Source organism: Morchella sextelata (assembly GCF_020137385.1).
Source record: "Morchella sextelata strain SCLS chromosome Unknown scls_7, whole genome shotgun sequence".
In the NCBI taxonomy this organism is placed as follows: domain Eukaryota; kingdom Fungi; phylum Ascomycota; class Pezizomycetes; order Pezizales; family Morchellaceae; genus Morchella; species Morchella sextelata.
In genome coordinates this window covers 1,555,202-1,571,363 of record NW_025408622.1, presented here as the reverse complement: position 1 = coordinate 1,571,363, position 16,162 = coordinate 1,555,202, and the positions used below count along the sequence as shown (strand labels likewise).

General features: G+C 46.3%; 5 protein-coding genes across 5 annotated transcripts; 4 read left to right on the top strand and 1 right to left on the bottom strand.

Moving 5' to 3' along the window:
* Positions 1 to 4,215: 4,215 nt before the first annotated feature.
* H6S33_012086 (uncharacterized protein) lies at positions 4,216 to 5,504 on the top strand (the record flags this gene model as incomplete). The annotated part of the gene is made up of 7 exons (XM_044843458.1): positions 4,216 to 4,282; positions 4,351 to 4,764; positions 4,913 to 4,945; positions 5,010 to 5,096; positions 5,161 to 5,237; positions 5,382 to 5,418; positions 5,491 to 5,504. 7 exons carry the CDS (start codon positions 4,216 to 4,218, stop codon positions 5,502 to 5,504), a joined length of 729 nt encoding a protein of 242 aa, XP_044695754.1.
* A 545-nt stretch (positions 5,505 to 6,049) lies between these two features.
* Positions 6,050 to 7,238, bottom strand: H6S33_012085 (uncharacterized protein; the record flags this gene model as incomplete). Its single annotated transcript, XM_044843457.1, has 3 exons — positions 6,050 to 6,210; positions 6,363 to 6,569; positions 6,617 to 7,238. 3 exons carry the CDS (start codon positions 7,236 to 7,238, stop codon positions 6,050 to 6,052), a joined length of 990 nt encoding a protein of 329 aa, XP_044695753.1.
* A 2,967-nt stretch (positions 7,239 to 10,205) lies between these two features.
* On the top strand, positions 10,206 to 11,313 carry H6S33_012084 (uncharacterized protein; the record flags this gene model as incomplete). Its single annotated transcript, XM_044843456.1, has 3 exons — positions 10,206 to 10,349; positions 10,405 to 10,751; positions 10,827 to 11,313. 3 exons carry the CDS (start codon positions 10,206 to 10,208, stop codon positions 11,311 to 11,313), a joined length of 978 nt encoding a protein of 325 aa, XP_044695752.1.
* Positions 11,314 to 12,015: 702 nt separating this feature from the next.
* On the top strand, positions 12,016 to 14,509 carry H6S33_012083 (uncharacterized protein; the record flags this gene model as incomplete). The annotated part of the gene is made up of 3 exons (XM_044843455.1): positions 12,016 to 12,192; positions 12,671 to 12,910; positions 12,977 to 14,509. 3 exons carry the CDS (start codon positions 12,016 to 12,018, stop codon positions 14,507 to 14,509), a joined length of 1,950 nt encoding a protein of 649 aa, XP_044695751.1.
* Positions 14,510 to 14,923: 414 nt separating this feature from the next.
* H6S33_012082 (uncharacterized protein) lies at positions 14,924 to 16,153 on the top strand (the record flags this gene model as incomplete). The annotated part of the gene is made up of 1 exon (XM_044843454.1): positions 14,924 to 16,153. One exon carries the CDS (start codon positions 14,924 to 14,926, stop codon positions 16,151 to 16,153), a length of 1,230 nt encoding a protein of 409 aa, XP_044695750.1.
* Positions 16,154 to 16,162: the final 9 nt, after the last annotated feature.

Here is a 16,162-nt window from a genome sequence, read left to right as displayed (position 1 = left end):
AGCACCTCATTCATATCTCACCCAGCGCGATTAAAACGACTATCAATGCCGAAATATCTGCCTAACTAACATAATAGCAGAACATGCAGGATCGTTATTTTTCCTAAACCGAACTTTTTATCCTAATGCCTTATTTTCATTCGCAAATCTGGGTCGCGACGCGGTGCCGAAACGGCATACTAGAAAACAAGTTACACTAAGCCGCCTGTGAGTGGCACAAGACGTTCCATATCCATGGTGCTTCCAAGTAAGATCCCTATTAGCTGTTCCTTGAACTCGGTAGCGCCAAGTCAAGGCCGAGTCTTTGTTGAACAAGTGTTCCCCTGTAAACAAGCTTAACCTAGCTAATTACCAGGAAGCTACCTACATATATGGACACTAGTAGATCAACCCACTTTCAAGACTTAAATTAGAGTCGAATTCCTGCGGCTCATATAAAGTTTTTGGGTAAAATCAAGATTTCCGGTTCTCTGCAGCAAATAGAGTGCACCTAAACTCTAATGTGCATGCATAGTACCAATGATCGAAATTATAGCTCGAACAGAGTAAGCTCCCGTTTGAGTGATTTTCAGGGTCCCCAAATCCATTCATATCACGCCTTGGGATGTAACTGTCCAGAGAAGGTCGAACAGAAGCTCTCACCGCCTCGTGCCCTATAATTATGCTCTATATAGATGGGGACGAGGCTTCCTATTCTGACTCTAGCGAATAGTTGTTCAAGTCAGCTTGATTGAGTGCATACGATAACGATACGCTGGCATGATCTCAGCCTTATATCTTTCCCGGCATTATTTGGCTGATTTGGTAATTGCAGCACTTACGCATCACATGTCTCTGCAGTACTTCGTGAAGTACAAGACCCGACGAATAGATATTAAGTACTGGAAATTTTATCTTTATGGATCTGCTTCCACTTTCAAAAGCTCCCACAGATAGCCAAGATTTTAATCTAAGAGTAAGTAAATCTATGCTCATACAACTAGAGTTATAATGTCGACTTATAGCTTAATTACTGGGGTATGGACGATGTACGTAACACGTCAGGAAGAGGCATCTAGCTAGCGCTATAGCAATGTTAGCATTTGGTAAGGATTATGCATCCATGGACGTATAAAGGAATACATACCTCATCTTTTCAGCCCTCTCATAATTTACCTTTTTAACTTATCTCTCTTTTCAATCCAAATCCAGTACGTTTCATCGAGTCTGTATTTGGATTGTTCTTACCCTGAAAACAGAATCTTCCGGGTTACCCTTTCTCCAAGACACTAAAAATATCGAAAACGTGCGTACGTACATCCTTGTGCCGAGATCGATTCTACCAATAGACACTCTAGCAAAGTAGATACGATCCCCACATGCATTCCAGGCCCAAATCTTTACATCAACGCCGTTGATGATAGGCTTGATTTAAACGAGGCCACCTTTGATGTCAGATATCGTACCATGCCCGGAATTCAAAAAGTCAGGTCCCTAGAAGAATTCAAAAACACCCTCGAGGCCTCCCACCCCAACCCATTCCTGATTTCGGAATTTCTCGGACTCCAAGTTGAGCTCAGGCACAACAGACTAGGATCATATCTGGTAAATATCATTAGCCTTGTTGAAGACTTATATTGGTGAATCCTCATGCATGATACATAGATAGAGAGGGTATGTATCTCAATTGTTATCGAAATCGATCGCTATTGAAATGATCTGAGGGGGCTAAAACCTGAATATCTGGGCTCATAACATTATAATTCCCACTTTTTATCGCTGCGCCGCAGATGTGATTACGATCACCTACTCTAAACGCACCATACCAAATCCTGAAACTTTCTGTAATAAAAGGCGTCAAGAATTGCTCCTGTGTAAACTAATAAGCAAGAAGGACGCCTCTGTTGACTGTACTATGCTAGCTACTGAAAGCCTTAGGCACTTATCTAGCGAGTTCGTCTGATCTGGCCCACATATGGAGGTGGTTGCGATACTAATCGGGGCGTAGAAGACCCTTCCCAGTGTCTGAGTGAGATATTGTAGCCTGTGTGAACAAACTTGCTAGTTTAAAGTAAGATTGTGGATATAACTTGGCCACGGATCTTATGTTGATCCTTCAAGAATTTCAATCCTTGTGAATCAGGGTCTGGACGGGTTAGCGGCTGAGGCCAGAATAGCGTTCCGGAGAATTCCAGATCCCATGACCGTTCATAAATACTCCGACCCCGAGTACCTACATATCATACCTGAGGATTCTCCAACGGTTTTCCTTTGTGCTCTCGAGCACTGATCGATTGACTAACAAAGGCTCTATACGGTTAAGCCTAGTTGAGCGAGTGTTCTAAAAGATCATTCCTTAGCTAGGATTGTTCATTGATGGGCATGCACGGGATGCAGGCCGTACGTGTACCTACACACATTTTCTTAAGATCATTCGAGTACATTATATACCTGATGTACTTGTAATTAGTTACATGTTTACTCCAGGGCGGAGGTGTTCTGGCCAAGTCGAAAAACTATTCATTCATGATCAGAAGGTATTTGTGAGTAAACCTTTTACCATGATCATGAAGAGAGATATTATATACCCGAAAATAATAGTTCGGTCGCAAGATGCTTGTCCGTTTATCAGCTACATCAGTATCCAGTCATGGATGTACCAATCCCGTAATAAAAAGCATTTTGTTGACGAATGCTGAACAAGCTATGCCTCGAAAAGAAATAGATCTCCCACCGTAGAAAATTTCGGTTCCCTACTTTTGAAAGCTCGATCTTTCTTGACTAAATCCAATGCTGAGCTCCATGCCCTGATAGCTATAGTGTGTGCGAGAGGACTCCTGTAATATTAAAACCCCTATAGGTGAGCTGACTCGTTTAAATTGATGAATGGCTCTGGACTAGAGAAGAAGTACTACGTCTAGGTACTCCAACATATATATTTATTTACCAAGACAGCATCCTAGCTTGGCATCTCTCAATCGAGCTCAACTGCAAGTAGTACAGTCACTTCCAGGTAAGGAGGAACTTGGCTCAATGGTGAATCGTAGAGGTTTCACCAGAGGTTTGTTGGTTTTTGTTGGCTTTTAATGTCTGATCAGCAGTTGAGCCACTTCGCCATTGACCCGGAAATAACTGTACCATTCACACTTAAGTTCCCCCGCAGATGTCTTACATACACTGCACATCTCATAGGCACACTCGCTTCTCAACCCAAATCGGGGAAATTCCAAACCACCAGCTTCTCTCGGTAATCAAGACTCAAGTCACGTGAGTCATACGCGCAGTACAAGTTAGGCAGACGCCAGTGCTGGTGTATCTAGAAACTACAGTCCCAAATGGAGATGTAGTTGCCAAGGTTCTGAGGATTCCGTATGTATTGATTTGCAGTGTGCTTCCAGAGAACCTTGGACTGGACAGCAAGGGATCTGGTACGTTGTGCTCACAGTGACTATCACGTGACTCGTCGACATTTTACAACTTGAAACTGTAGCTAAAGCTAGGTACATGTGCAGAGCTCATAAACCTGAGTGGAATTGCGCAGTAGGCTGTGGTTCGTTGACCAGATAAGCTTCATAAATAGTCAGATCTGCGCGTACGTGACTCGACTCACATTCCGAAAACGGACCTCGATGGTCCTCATCCACATAAAAGCACCTGAACCGTGTGTTACTCACACTCCTGTCAATACCCCGCCATTCACCAAATGAATATCAGCGCTACTGGTACGTTGGTATGAGAAACACAGTGAGGCTGAGCTTGGGTGGAGCTGGGAAATGTGATAATTGAATATGAGACTGGGCGAGGGATAATTCTCGCTTGGGCATTTTTTTAAATTTTGCAAGGCAACAGAACCTCCAAACAGCTACAGAAGAAATAGGTAACATTGAATAGAGACCCGAGAATCGCCAGGAACACCCTAGACCTCAACGTCCTCTGTCGACACCATCACCACTATCATCGTTAAAGAAACATTCCAACCACCTCCACCGACCGACTACATTCGCTTCTTTATCGTCCCGGAATCCCGCTTACTCTCGCTTCATTTGTGGTGATTGTTTACTGGTAGCAACTTGACTGACGTTGCTGTTTCTCACTTGACGCTGGAGGTCGCGTGAAGGTGTTATCGATAACTACAGCCCTCATTCGACAGTGTGCTTGATCTGAACCTAGCTGCATGAACCTTTGTGACTGAATCTTCATTCTCTACTTTCACCATCATTATTAATTCTATTAGCGATGGGCTTTTCACTTAGAAGGGTGCGTCGGTTTGCCGTCTTCTTATCTGGGCGGGTTCGGCGATTATGTACGGTGTTCCACCCCACTGACACTTGTAGCCCCACGATACTGACCCAAATATTTCGTTTAATATAGCGGGAAAGACTCGTTGTTCGGTTTGCATGAAATATTACAAGTCCCATAATCTAAAGGTCCTCCCTCACTGTGCCCATAATTACTGCCGAGATTGCCTCCGTCGGACCTTCTCGCGCCTTCTATCCGATAGCGGCGAGAGCACCGTTCCTCCTCGCTGTTGCGGGCACGAAATTACTCTCGCAATCACTGGGGACTTCCTTGACGGAGTTGAGAGCCCCACCGACACTAAAGGACTCAAAGAACAGTATCTACAGGTCCTTGAAAGGCGTACAAACGACCCTATATTCTGCTCGAGGGGGTGTATCAAAGACGGAGACGCGGAGGTGGGTGCCGGTCTTGATACGAAGTGGTTTATTACGCCAGAGGAGATCAAGGAGGAAGAAGACTTGGCAATATGTGGAAAATGTAAAGGAGGTACTTGCACTCTTTGCAAGATGCCAGCACCCCACGTAGCTGGGGAATGCAGGGTCCTTGATGAAGCGGAGAAAGAGGAGATACGATACAAGCGATTGAGCGGGAAGAATGGGTGGAGATGCTGTGATTCTTGTGGTATGATGCTCAGCAGGGATGTTGGCTGTGCACACGTCGTTTGCAGGTATGAACTCCCTTTGAAGGATACGAGTGATCGAAGCCATATTTATTAATTCTCCGATTATCAGGTGTGGGAACGACGTTTGGCTCGCATTTTAGCCCTTCAACCTTCAACAATGATACTAATGGAATCTATTACTGCGCTATTGGGCTGGGTAAGCGTTCCCATGTACCAGTACTAGGTTTAAATTTGCGCATTTTTCATTCTATCTACGATAGCGGGTACTTCATTTTGTCTACCTACGCAGGCGTTAAAAGCTTCTTTTATAGTTCCCTCTCTCTTTTATATTCGATATGTATCAATGTTTTATATGTCTTTCTAGCAACTTGTTGGGGAGTTTGTCACTTTTTATTCTATTTCCAGGCTCAGAGTGCGAGCAGGATGTGACGATAGCTATCAACACTTGATTCTACGTAGATTTCAATGGCTATGGACTTAGTTTAGTGAAAAAGAACTAAAATTGCCAAACGCTGAAGGTAATGGTTGAGAAATATTGATTCAGATTCATATTGGGATATGCTAATTTATCATGGGACAATTATTGGCAGGGCTTACTCCATGAAATTACATAAGGTATTGTTCTTTTTTCTTTGCCATGTGGCATTGATTCGGTTTGATCGGTGGTTAAGAGCGATCTTGAATCGTGGTTGACAGCAACAACCATTTAGTTACATGCCAAGAACACTGCGCATCTAAAATTCCTTATTGGAAGAACGACAGCTAGCATCAAACACGGTTAAGTAGTCCGATAATGTCCCAAATACCGAAAAAACATACTCGTAATTTCATAGCGTTTGTGAACACAACTGGGTTGCATACCCGCCAAATCCTGCATGAGGCTCCAGATTTTGGTGTACAAGGCTCTGGCAAAAAGTGGTCGAACTCGCATGGGTTGGTCTGCAGGATGGGGTAGGACCTGTGGGGCCAAAAGTAGTGAACATCCCCCTCGAACTCTACATGACAGGAGCTGGAAAGTAGTTTCTTCTAAGACCCGTGAACTGTTTAAGGGAAGTACACTTATCATTTCGGAAAATATTGGACTATGTTCTGCAAACTAATACTAACTACTCGTGTCCAGCACCAAAGAAAGATGATTACGCTCCGCTATCAATACTTTGTATGTCCCCCCCTAACAGCCCGGACTGCTTCCACCCTTTCAGGAAGCGTGTTAATCAGAGACGCAATCTCCTCAGGCGAGATGGCATTCCATTCCTCCTCGATAGCAGCCCTCAAAGAAATGTTAGTTGTGCACTTGGGTGTCCTCGCACCTAGTATATTCCTGAGGATCAGTATATATTAATTTCTACTAGAGTAATAGAAGTAGACGTACCTATTTTCTCTTTCATAATCCTCCATACATTTTCGATAGGATTACAGTCAGGTGAACTGCCAGGCCAAGCAAAAATATATCCAAGTATACCTAGCTCTTCTAAAACATTTGTGGTGAATTTGGCACGGTGCGGTGGTGCTCCATCATGCATGATGTAGACATAATCCAAAACTTGAGATTTTTGCTGCCAAAATGGGTAGAGGTATGGTCTAACGATATTTTGACAATATCCAGGACCGTTGATCGTATTTCCCCATTCTTTTTTATCCCAAAATACCAAGGGTCCTTTAGTGTTGCCTGAAAATAATTAGTAAATGTTGCACTGTTGAAAGATTGCTGCTTACCATAAATACACCCCCATACCATTATCGTCTGTAACTTTCTAAATTTTGGGACCAAGCAATCCTCTACATACTCCTCTTCCGGTAGTCTAGTCACCCATGTATTCCCTGCAAACCCGCCAACGTTAAAGGCACATTCATCAGTCCAGATTATCTTTTGATAGTCTGCAACGTCCCAACCACGTAGATTGTCTGCCCAATTCATACGCTTGATCTTTGCTGCCGGAGAGAGAAAAGGTTTAACACGGGCAACTCTTCTGTGATACCCTGCATCTGCAAAGGTTTTCCGTAGTGTACGTGGATTGACGGTTATCCCAATTTCCTCCGCAATTTGCATTAGAGGCTTGCGCCGATTTGCTTGGGAAGAGGTAGCTGTTGCAATTAATTGAAGACGAATAGGTTTGGTCAGAATGAGTGGTCTTCCCATCCGAGGACGTACAGGTGTAAATGGCTGTTGACATATACTATATACAGTAGAAAGTGGGACACCAAGCTCTTTACCGATCTTTCTAAATGGCCAAAGTGCTGCACTCCGAAGCGCTCGGATTTTGCAGCGAAGGCTAAGAGATAGCTCAGAGCGGTGAACAGCAAGAGAAGAAGCAGGTATAGTTGCGGGTGCTGGCATTGTTGTAGGAATAGGTGTGATCGGCTCCTCACAAAAGTCATATTCCAATGCATCTTCTACGGCAGTAGTAGAGGGAGGGCTAGTAGGATGCATCCTGATTGTATGTTGAGTAATTATCATGATAGAAATTCTACTAGTAATCGAATCTAGGTCTCTACTTATACTTCTTAATGACAGGAACAATTATTAAAATTTTACGAAGAATTACCGAAGGGAAACCTTCAATACCTATTATTCCCGCTACAAGTGAGGAAACCGGTTTAAAAGATCGCCTCCGAATAACAGGTTTAAAAAGTGACGTCCAAATCCACTTCCCGTTCATGAGCAGTTGGACGATCCTTCTCGCTTCCTGACTCTGCAGGGCCAAGCCGTTCGATCACTTTTTGCCAGACCCTTGTATGCAGACCCAGCTATGTTCACAAACGCTATGAAATTACGAGTAGAGTGCCACAAATAAGAAATCCCCATCCCGTTTGTGATCCACAAATTCTTGGTGAGTGCCGTACGATATCCAGCTACAACACGGCCGCGTGCTCTTCCAGGAATAAGTGATATAGAGATTACTACGTAGGCATCAGCCTCGTACATATGCTCTTCCATGCTACCTATATTGCGGTACATACAGAAATTGAACACAAACACATGATATTTTCGGCTTTATAAACATTCTGAAAATCTTCAAAATATATGCCAAGAACTGTACATACACGTAGCTTCCTCGGAAAATGGTCCTCGGTACTGAAATAAAATCCCAGTAATAAATCTCCAATCAATAGAACCCATGCAGATCCTAAATCCCGTTCATAAACCAAAGTCGAAGAACCAACTCCCAGCGTTAGAAGTCAAAAAATCAACAGGGGATTAAGATTAAGATCCGAGTGCTGGCCAATGATCCAAGACTTCCTCTAGTGCATTTGGCGCTAAAACTGCATACCCTCTAAATTGGGATAGGACCAAGATTAGTTAGACTACATAGGGCTTGGTATTTTGTACAAACCTTTACTTGTTCTAGTATGCACACTTCCATACTTAAGATACCGAAAATCATAAATGGGAACTGCCAGGAATCAGATTATTCTGATAATGACCCAAGGGGTGAACATATCCTAACCAATGAATAATTTTGGGTAGGTTTGTTTATCCAATAAAGCTTTAGGCTATGTGATACCCTATGGATGATGCTCGTTGCGCCCACTGGCCCGCTCACAGGTAAGAACGATCCACTTAAGTACCAGCAGACATAGTTTAGGCAGCAGACCCCAGGAGAATCTGATCAGGTTCCACTACTAATGGTTCTCAGTCGGATTCTAACACCAATGTCTAAACAATTTATGGTTACCATAATAGGATTTATCGCTTGAATTGAGAGGTGTAGGGTTTTTTTTGTTTTGGTGTTTTTTGTTTAATTCATTAATTGCATGCAGCCTTACGGTTATGGCAATGAGGTCTAGAGTTTAGACCCTACTCTAGTGTTATTATGCTCTACCCACTTATGCACCTACCCTATCAAGAGCATCTTCAGTGGCCAAGGCTTACTGTCCATTAGTGGAATGTGTTCACTCTATGCTCTATGGTTGACCCGCCTCGCGGACGTTCTTGAACAGGATTCCGATTTTCGAGTGATGTTTGATGACTGTATCATCTTGGCATCGAATATATAATGCCCATTTTCTGTACGGTTGAATAGAACAACCACTGGGGGGATCTTGTCCGCGGAGAATCGTAGATGAGTTCCAGCGGACTTGTACATGAGTGTATTAACTGAGTGTTGGTAACCATATATACTCAGGGGTGTTCTTTTCCAGTGGTAATAAAATCAAATCTGACGGTGTCTTTGTTAAAAACGAAGGGAAACTACATGTATGGCCCGTACATTTTTAGCATCGGTGGCCAGAATTCCGGGATTTGAAGATCAAGCCTTTGATATCATTATTCTGATTGATTTCCTCAGGACACGAAATGTAGATAAGAAATGAAGGTCCTCAGCGAGGTATGGTCTTAGCTGATAAGCGCTACATCTTCCATATCTATAGCAACTTCTGGTTTGGGAATCTCGGGTATAACGGGAAATAGACCTTAAGAGTCATTGAATAGACGCTTGGGCCATCCTAGCCTCAAGGTGTTCGGCACGATTGAACGGGGCCGAAGGCCCCCCAATTGAAGGCCTTAACACTTGAAATTGATACCCATAATCCAAAATACAACTCGCGGTCGCGAGGTGGGCCACTACTAGTGTCTAAGTAATAATAGGGGTTGGTTTCTAAAGAAATATTTCCATTGAATTCTGTCCCCTGAGAAGTAGCTACATTATATGTAGATAACCGATGATGGCGATAATATAATCGTTCCAATAAAATAGGTAATGAATACATGTAGATCTATTGGTGCTCCTACTTAAATAATGTGGCTTCGGGATAGGGGTACACTCCTGATAGCCTAGTTCTATAACTATAACTGCTCTACGGTTTTAGTTTTTGGGGCTTGAGCCGACCTAGGAATCAGATTTAAGGAGTCTCAGGACCGGTACCGCCAACGTCAAAGATATACCGAGCGGTCTAGGAGGTTAACTTGGTTGTCGGGGTGTCCAAAACACAATTACCAACTTAAGACCTTAAGGTATCGCACAAAGAGCTTATTTATAGCCCCGTCTATCAACGATTTCCAAAGCGTTTAGCACTTGAATGGTGGCACTTCATTAACTGTGCCCCATGGAGTCCAGGTTTCAGGGATCACAGTGACTCAGTACCTCGTGGGGTCCAGCCCAAACCCAACCAATATACCACACTATTCGCTCAATTTGTGTGAGGGGTTTAGTATTCCTGTGATAACGTGTTTCCCCCCTTTCGTGTTCGCGTAAAGTACTTCCGCGGTATATAAACTCGCCGTCGCGTCGTCTACTGAAAACCTCGTTCACGCTCACTATCTGATTTGCAAGTACTAAATCCATACTACATACCACCGCCTAACATGGTTTTTATAATCGATTATATCTCCATTGAAAACAGTTGGTCCACCACTGAGGGGATGGCACTCATCACCGACACCCATGGACATACGTGGTTCTATGTGATGTGGGCTGTTGATATTCTTATAGGTGTTTTCTTCACTCAGGTAGGCGTTCTCCCCCAGTACAGCATGATGTAGCATTTAACACTCATCTCGATAGTTATTGTACACCTTCAAAGTTCTTGTCACTCTCGCGAGCATCGAAGCCCCTCCCGCAATCTCCCTCCCGCTCGACACCGACAATCGCAAGGCTGCCGACGTCCTAGGTATCAGTGATAGACAACAATATGTCACCAGCAGTATCCGCGGGGCCCTTAAGCACCTGCGTACACAGGCGGGAGTCCTCAGTGCGTGGAGGGGCTTCGGCGCAAGTTTCGCATATTGCTTTGCGGTGGGTTCGGTCTCAAATATCCTTCACGGCTTTCTGGGGGCGTCCCTGCCGGTGAGTCTAGTTATCAGCGTGTTAAGTACATTGTTGCTTGCTAGATTTTCGTTGGCTGTGACACAGTAAGTATATCATCTCCTCTCTCACTCACTATGTCTGTCCTTGGTGGTGCAGTGTTGATGAAGGCGCTTTTATAGTATCGTTATCTCCGCCCCCCAGCCTACATGGTGGATTAAGCGTGTACTTGCCACACCATGGTCCAGTGCACGCCAAACGCTGCCCGCAATGACCCACTTTGCTCTCGCCCAGTGGGCATCGTATAAATTGTTTGCTCTTGCGTCAAGTGGCGAGCCCAGTCTCCCGGTGAAAGTGTCGATGATGCTGCTGAGCTTTGCTGTGAATCTATTTGTTGTGCTGCCGTTGTGGATTGTATTGGTAAGAGTGCAGGCATCGCTGCTTCCTGATACCCAAGAGGCGATCGTTAGCTTTGATAGGACGTTTGGAAAAGAGGGGAGTGATGCGTTGAGCTTCAAGGAGGCGGTCAGAAGTTTCAAGTGTAAGGGGTGGCAGAGACTAATGATGTTGGTGGGGAAAATGGTGGTGATTATCGCTGGTCTTGCGGCAGTGATGGCATTGGCCCGGTTTACGCTTCTAAGTTTTGCTAGGGATGCAGCTCTTCAGTAGATAGGTACCTGGTAAACTGAGAAGGGGTGCAATCGAGAGGGGGCGGATGAGGTTGGGGTCGTAAGGTCTCTATACATATCTTTAGTTGTGGCTAGGTAAATTAAAACGGATTCTTTGAGGATGTCTTATTTAACCTTAGAACTACCTAGTTAGTTCCATGTTTGCTGAACGGATGCTCTCGGTCTATAAATGTTGCTAGCGTAGTAGACTTGGTGATGAGAACGCCTTTAGATGATAAGGTCTGAAGCTGAAATTGAAGCTGGAATTGAAGCTGGCAGTGGGGGGCCAAGTTATCGAATCTGATAAGATCTTTGTGATGTCAGCACGGTTCAGATTCGGACATGCGGGCCCTGTCTCGGTTTCACCACACGGCTGGAGACGGCAGGAGCCGCTCGGCATGTACATGTGGGGGTGGACGTGGGCGTGGGGATAGCCGTGTGAGATCCGAGTAAACCGGCCGTCCGTGGGTGAAGAAGGGTCTTAGACTGTGATTTCAGAGAGCTGTGGAGCTGAAGCTGGGTCAATACTCTACATACATCTCTACAGCACGTTAACTGAAGCGTAAAAAACATCGTAGTATATCTGATAATGCAATTGCTGCGAATCCCATCTCAGATTTCGTTTAGCCTCGTTTCCAGGCTGTATTACGTAATAGTAACAAGGTCAGGGTAATGTTATTACAGCCACACATCCAGCCACATCATGATATATCACGTCAAACCTTCATACAGCCTGGTGAATTTGATCCTCACCACATACACCTACCACCGCCACATCGTATACTCTGCCCCTAAACCCCCAATTCAATTCCTAGTGCACCATTTTCCACGCGCAAGGTATTCTACACGCACGGCGTACCCTACGCGTACCCATATTCTTGTATGTATGTCTACATTCCTGCGCTCATGTTTGCCCGCGCATCTGTGTCACCGCGCTCCTTTTTCCCCGCGCATCTGTATCATTGCGCCCCTGTTTCGCTGCGCACCTCTATTCTTACGCTACCCGCTCTCCTGTTTGGCTGCGTACTTCTATTCTTGCGCTCCTTTTTGCCCGCGCATCTCTATCCCCGCGCGAGTACACGGGCGTGAGGATCCCCGCGCGAGTACACGGGCGTGAGGATCCCCGCGCGAGTACACGGGCGTGAGGATCCCCGCGCGAGTACACGGACGTGAGGATCCCCGCGCGAGTACACGGGCGTGAGGATCCCCGCGCGGGTACACGGGCGTGAGGATCCCCGTGCACCTTTTATATTTTCCTGCGCAAGGATAATCACGCGTACTCATATACTAGTGCGCGTGAAAAAACACTGCACCTCACATAGATATATATCCATACTAATATCTTGCTTGCCCTTTAGCTCGCAATTAAAGCCGTACACCAAACATGGCAGGGCCAGCTCGCAAGCGCACCCATACTCCTGGCCCCACGACGCCCCCCCCCCCCAAAGCGCTCACGCAATGCCCGAGTGGAGGAAACCCCAGATCCAAACTCCACCCAGGAGCCAGACCCCAAAAAGAAAAAGCAGCCTGCTTCAAAACCTACCATTAAGCCTGATTACGCACCCAATCATCTCCGCAAGTTCATGCAAAGCTCTAAGGTTTGACCCCCCCCCCCCCCCGCGCCCTACAGATATTCCCACGCGCTGCCTACTAACCTTCAATAGTCGATTGAAGAATGGAGCGCGCGCGTGCCGCTTTACTGGGCCCAAGTATTCTTCGTGCGCGCCGGGTTTCTTCAAGCCCCTATACGCGCCCTCTTTAAGCAACTCCTGCCCGCCGAAGAGTTGTTTGCCAAAGCCGAACTTGATCTTCTTGGCGACTTCCAGGCTGCGCACGATAAGGTTTTAAACCATCTGGTCAAAAAGGTCAAGCAATACGCCCAAATCTTCCAGGAAAGCCCCCTCCTGGAAGACTATCTTAAACGACGGTCCCTTGCAGAAACTGCGCATAGGGTTCGCCCCTCCCCACCTTTGGCGGACGTTACCGCTTTTGGGATGACGGAGCTCATTGAAATCCACACGCCCCTACTGATAGGCGTGCCCAGGGTGAAAGCTCCGCCTGGCCATATTGGCTGGCTCGAAGATGATACGGATGAATACTGGGAAAAGACCCTGCGCGATAGATTTTGCGTCGCTGTGGGCAAAGCTCTCCATCAGTGCGTCACAGACCCCATCAGCGACCTGGGCGATAATTACATAGCGACTATCTTCAAGGACATAACCCCTGCCACCAATTCCCCCCTTATATGGCCTCCGCCAATTCCCTCCACCCCCATCAAAGACCGTCCACCCGCCTTACTACTGCCATATTGCCCCACGGAGAATTCATCGCAAAATAGCGGCTACACGCCAGTTCTCCCCACTCCCCCATCGCCGCCACATGGAGGTTTACTCTCCGACTTTGACGACCCTAACTTTGACTTCACTGGCATCGTGAAAGATGCGGAGAATGCTGTTTCGAGTACCAACCAACAGATCGCAGAGGATGTAAGCAAGTTCCGGGCTTTGCGCGCTAAATCTGCGGACCTAGTGGACGCAGATATATTTGCGCGCCCAGGAAATCTTGACTCCGCCTGTGATTACAATGAAGAAACTCCACTCTCCAATACCCTCGCCAAGATATACGCGCGCTCCAATATTTACATGAAGCATGAAATTCATCAGCGGGTAATCCTCGACGAGTGCAACCGCATGGATACTATCGCCTACGCTGCCCTACGCCGTAAGGAATACCTCCTCACTGCTACTCGTAAACAGCACGCTCTTATTGAGCAGTACAAAAGAAAAAGAGACAAGCTCTGTGAGCTGTACGGAGAAGAACCATCGCTCCTCGAAAATTTGTCTAACGCAACGCAAGCTATGGAAACTGAGAGAGCATATACTACGCGCGCGCGCGATCAGTCCAAACAGCCAGCGCAACAGATGCAGCATCACTCCAACCCCTCATGGCAAAACCACCCCGCCGAAGCTCCTGGCACCGCGCAACAAGCAATGTCGCCCACCAGCGCCTTCTTCGGCATTCCTCCTGCGCGCCTACCCACCGAGCATATTTTTAAATCGCGCAAGGTAGCAAAAGCCCCGCCCGCAGAATCCCACATGAGCTCGAGAGGTGACATGGGCTCCCGATATCACCACACGGCGAACCCTTCTGCATGTAACGGCAGCTACGTATTTCGGCTAGGTGACGAACTGGGATGAGGGAAGGAGGTATCGTGCAGTGGAATTAGGATTTGTAATGGGGATTTCTGTTATGTTCTTTGGGTTTCTGTTACGCGAAGGTATTAGTCATCGTTGGATTATGGATGGATATATAAGGGGGCGTTGTCTCGTGCTTTTGTCTGTTTTCCTTCTTCTCTTTCTTCCTTACGCAACCTCTGTATTTATTCCACGAATACTATTCTTTGTCCGCACTACGTCATAGGGCTCCAATTGGTTTATCATACCAGGCAGAGCCACCCCATAGTCCATAGTCAAAGTATACCTTTACGTCTACGTCTACGTCTACGTCACTACCGAAGTTGTATTCCTTGGCACCACAGTTTATCGCCTATAGTCCCCGTGATACGTAGGTTGCGTCCTCTATCGCCAACCAATACAACACCATAGTCTACAATGTCGGAACATGTCCATGTCGATTATCAACAACTCAATGATAATCTCCAAAGATTTTTTGAAGCGCATCCACAGGTCGATCACGTTGTCGGAGCTGAAGCCTATGCGCTTCTTCAACAGTGTCAAAATGGTCTTATTCAATATGCAACGGATTTACAGGAGATAGAAGCGGAGGCTGAGAGGGCAAGAAGGATATTTGAACGAGATCTTACTGCTGCCCGAGCTCAACGAACTGCTGTTGAGGTTGTGGCCCCTGACGAAGAACCTATTGGAAACAACGCTCCACCTGTACCTCCAGCGCCACCAGTTACAGGTACTACCTATCGGTCGGAGAAACTTCCAGATCCCGATGTGTTTAGGGGGGATCGTGATCGAGAAAGACTACACTTATTCAAGCAACAAATGAAAATCAAGTTACTGGGAAATATCGATCGCTATCCTACACTACAGTCTAAGTTATCGTACGCATTTAGCAGATTGGAAGGTGCTGCTGCCAATCAGTTCTTACAGTATATGGGAGAAGAAGGTATTGCCTTACCTTCTATGACACGGTTTTACGAGATCCTGGATACAGCTTTTGGAGACCCCGATCGAATGCGTACGGCTAGGAGAAATCTCCGGAATATCAGACAACGCACTCGAACTTTCGCTGACTACTTCGCTGAATTTCAACGGTATGCTGCTGAGTCGGGAATGGATGAAGTCTCTCGGATTGAGGCTTTGATGGAAGGAATTAATGGAGAACTGGACGAATCGATGATACACCACGAGACTCCTGCAACGGTAGATGGTTGTGCAACACTCTTGCAACGGTTGGATAATCGACGACGGGCGGCGGAAGCTAAGCGAGGTAGTAAAAAACCTTGGACTACTACTGCGACCCCGGCTCCGCGTCCCCCACCAACAAATCCTGTTCCTGCTCCCCGTCCTGCTGCCCCTGCTACCAACCCACCTGCCACTGAGAATCACCCCTCGTTCCGTCCTGGAGGTGATGTACCCATGGATCTGTCCGGAGGACGTCGTCGCCCTACCCCTGCCGAAAGAAACGCCCGTTTAGTTGAGGGCCGATGTTTCTATTGCGGAGGTGTTGGACATATGGTTAGGGATTGCCCCCAAGCGAGGGTAACTGGAAATCAACCAAGGAGACCTGTGATGAGAGGAGCGGCATTGACGGTGGAAGAAAATGCTGGAAGCGATAACGAGTCGGCAAAAGATTTGTCCCTGCACTAAGTGGCTTAG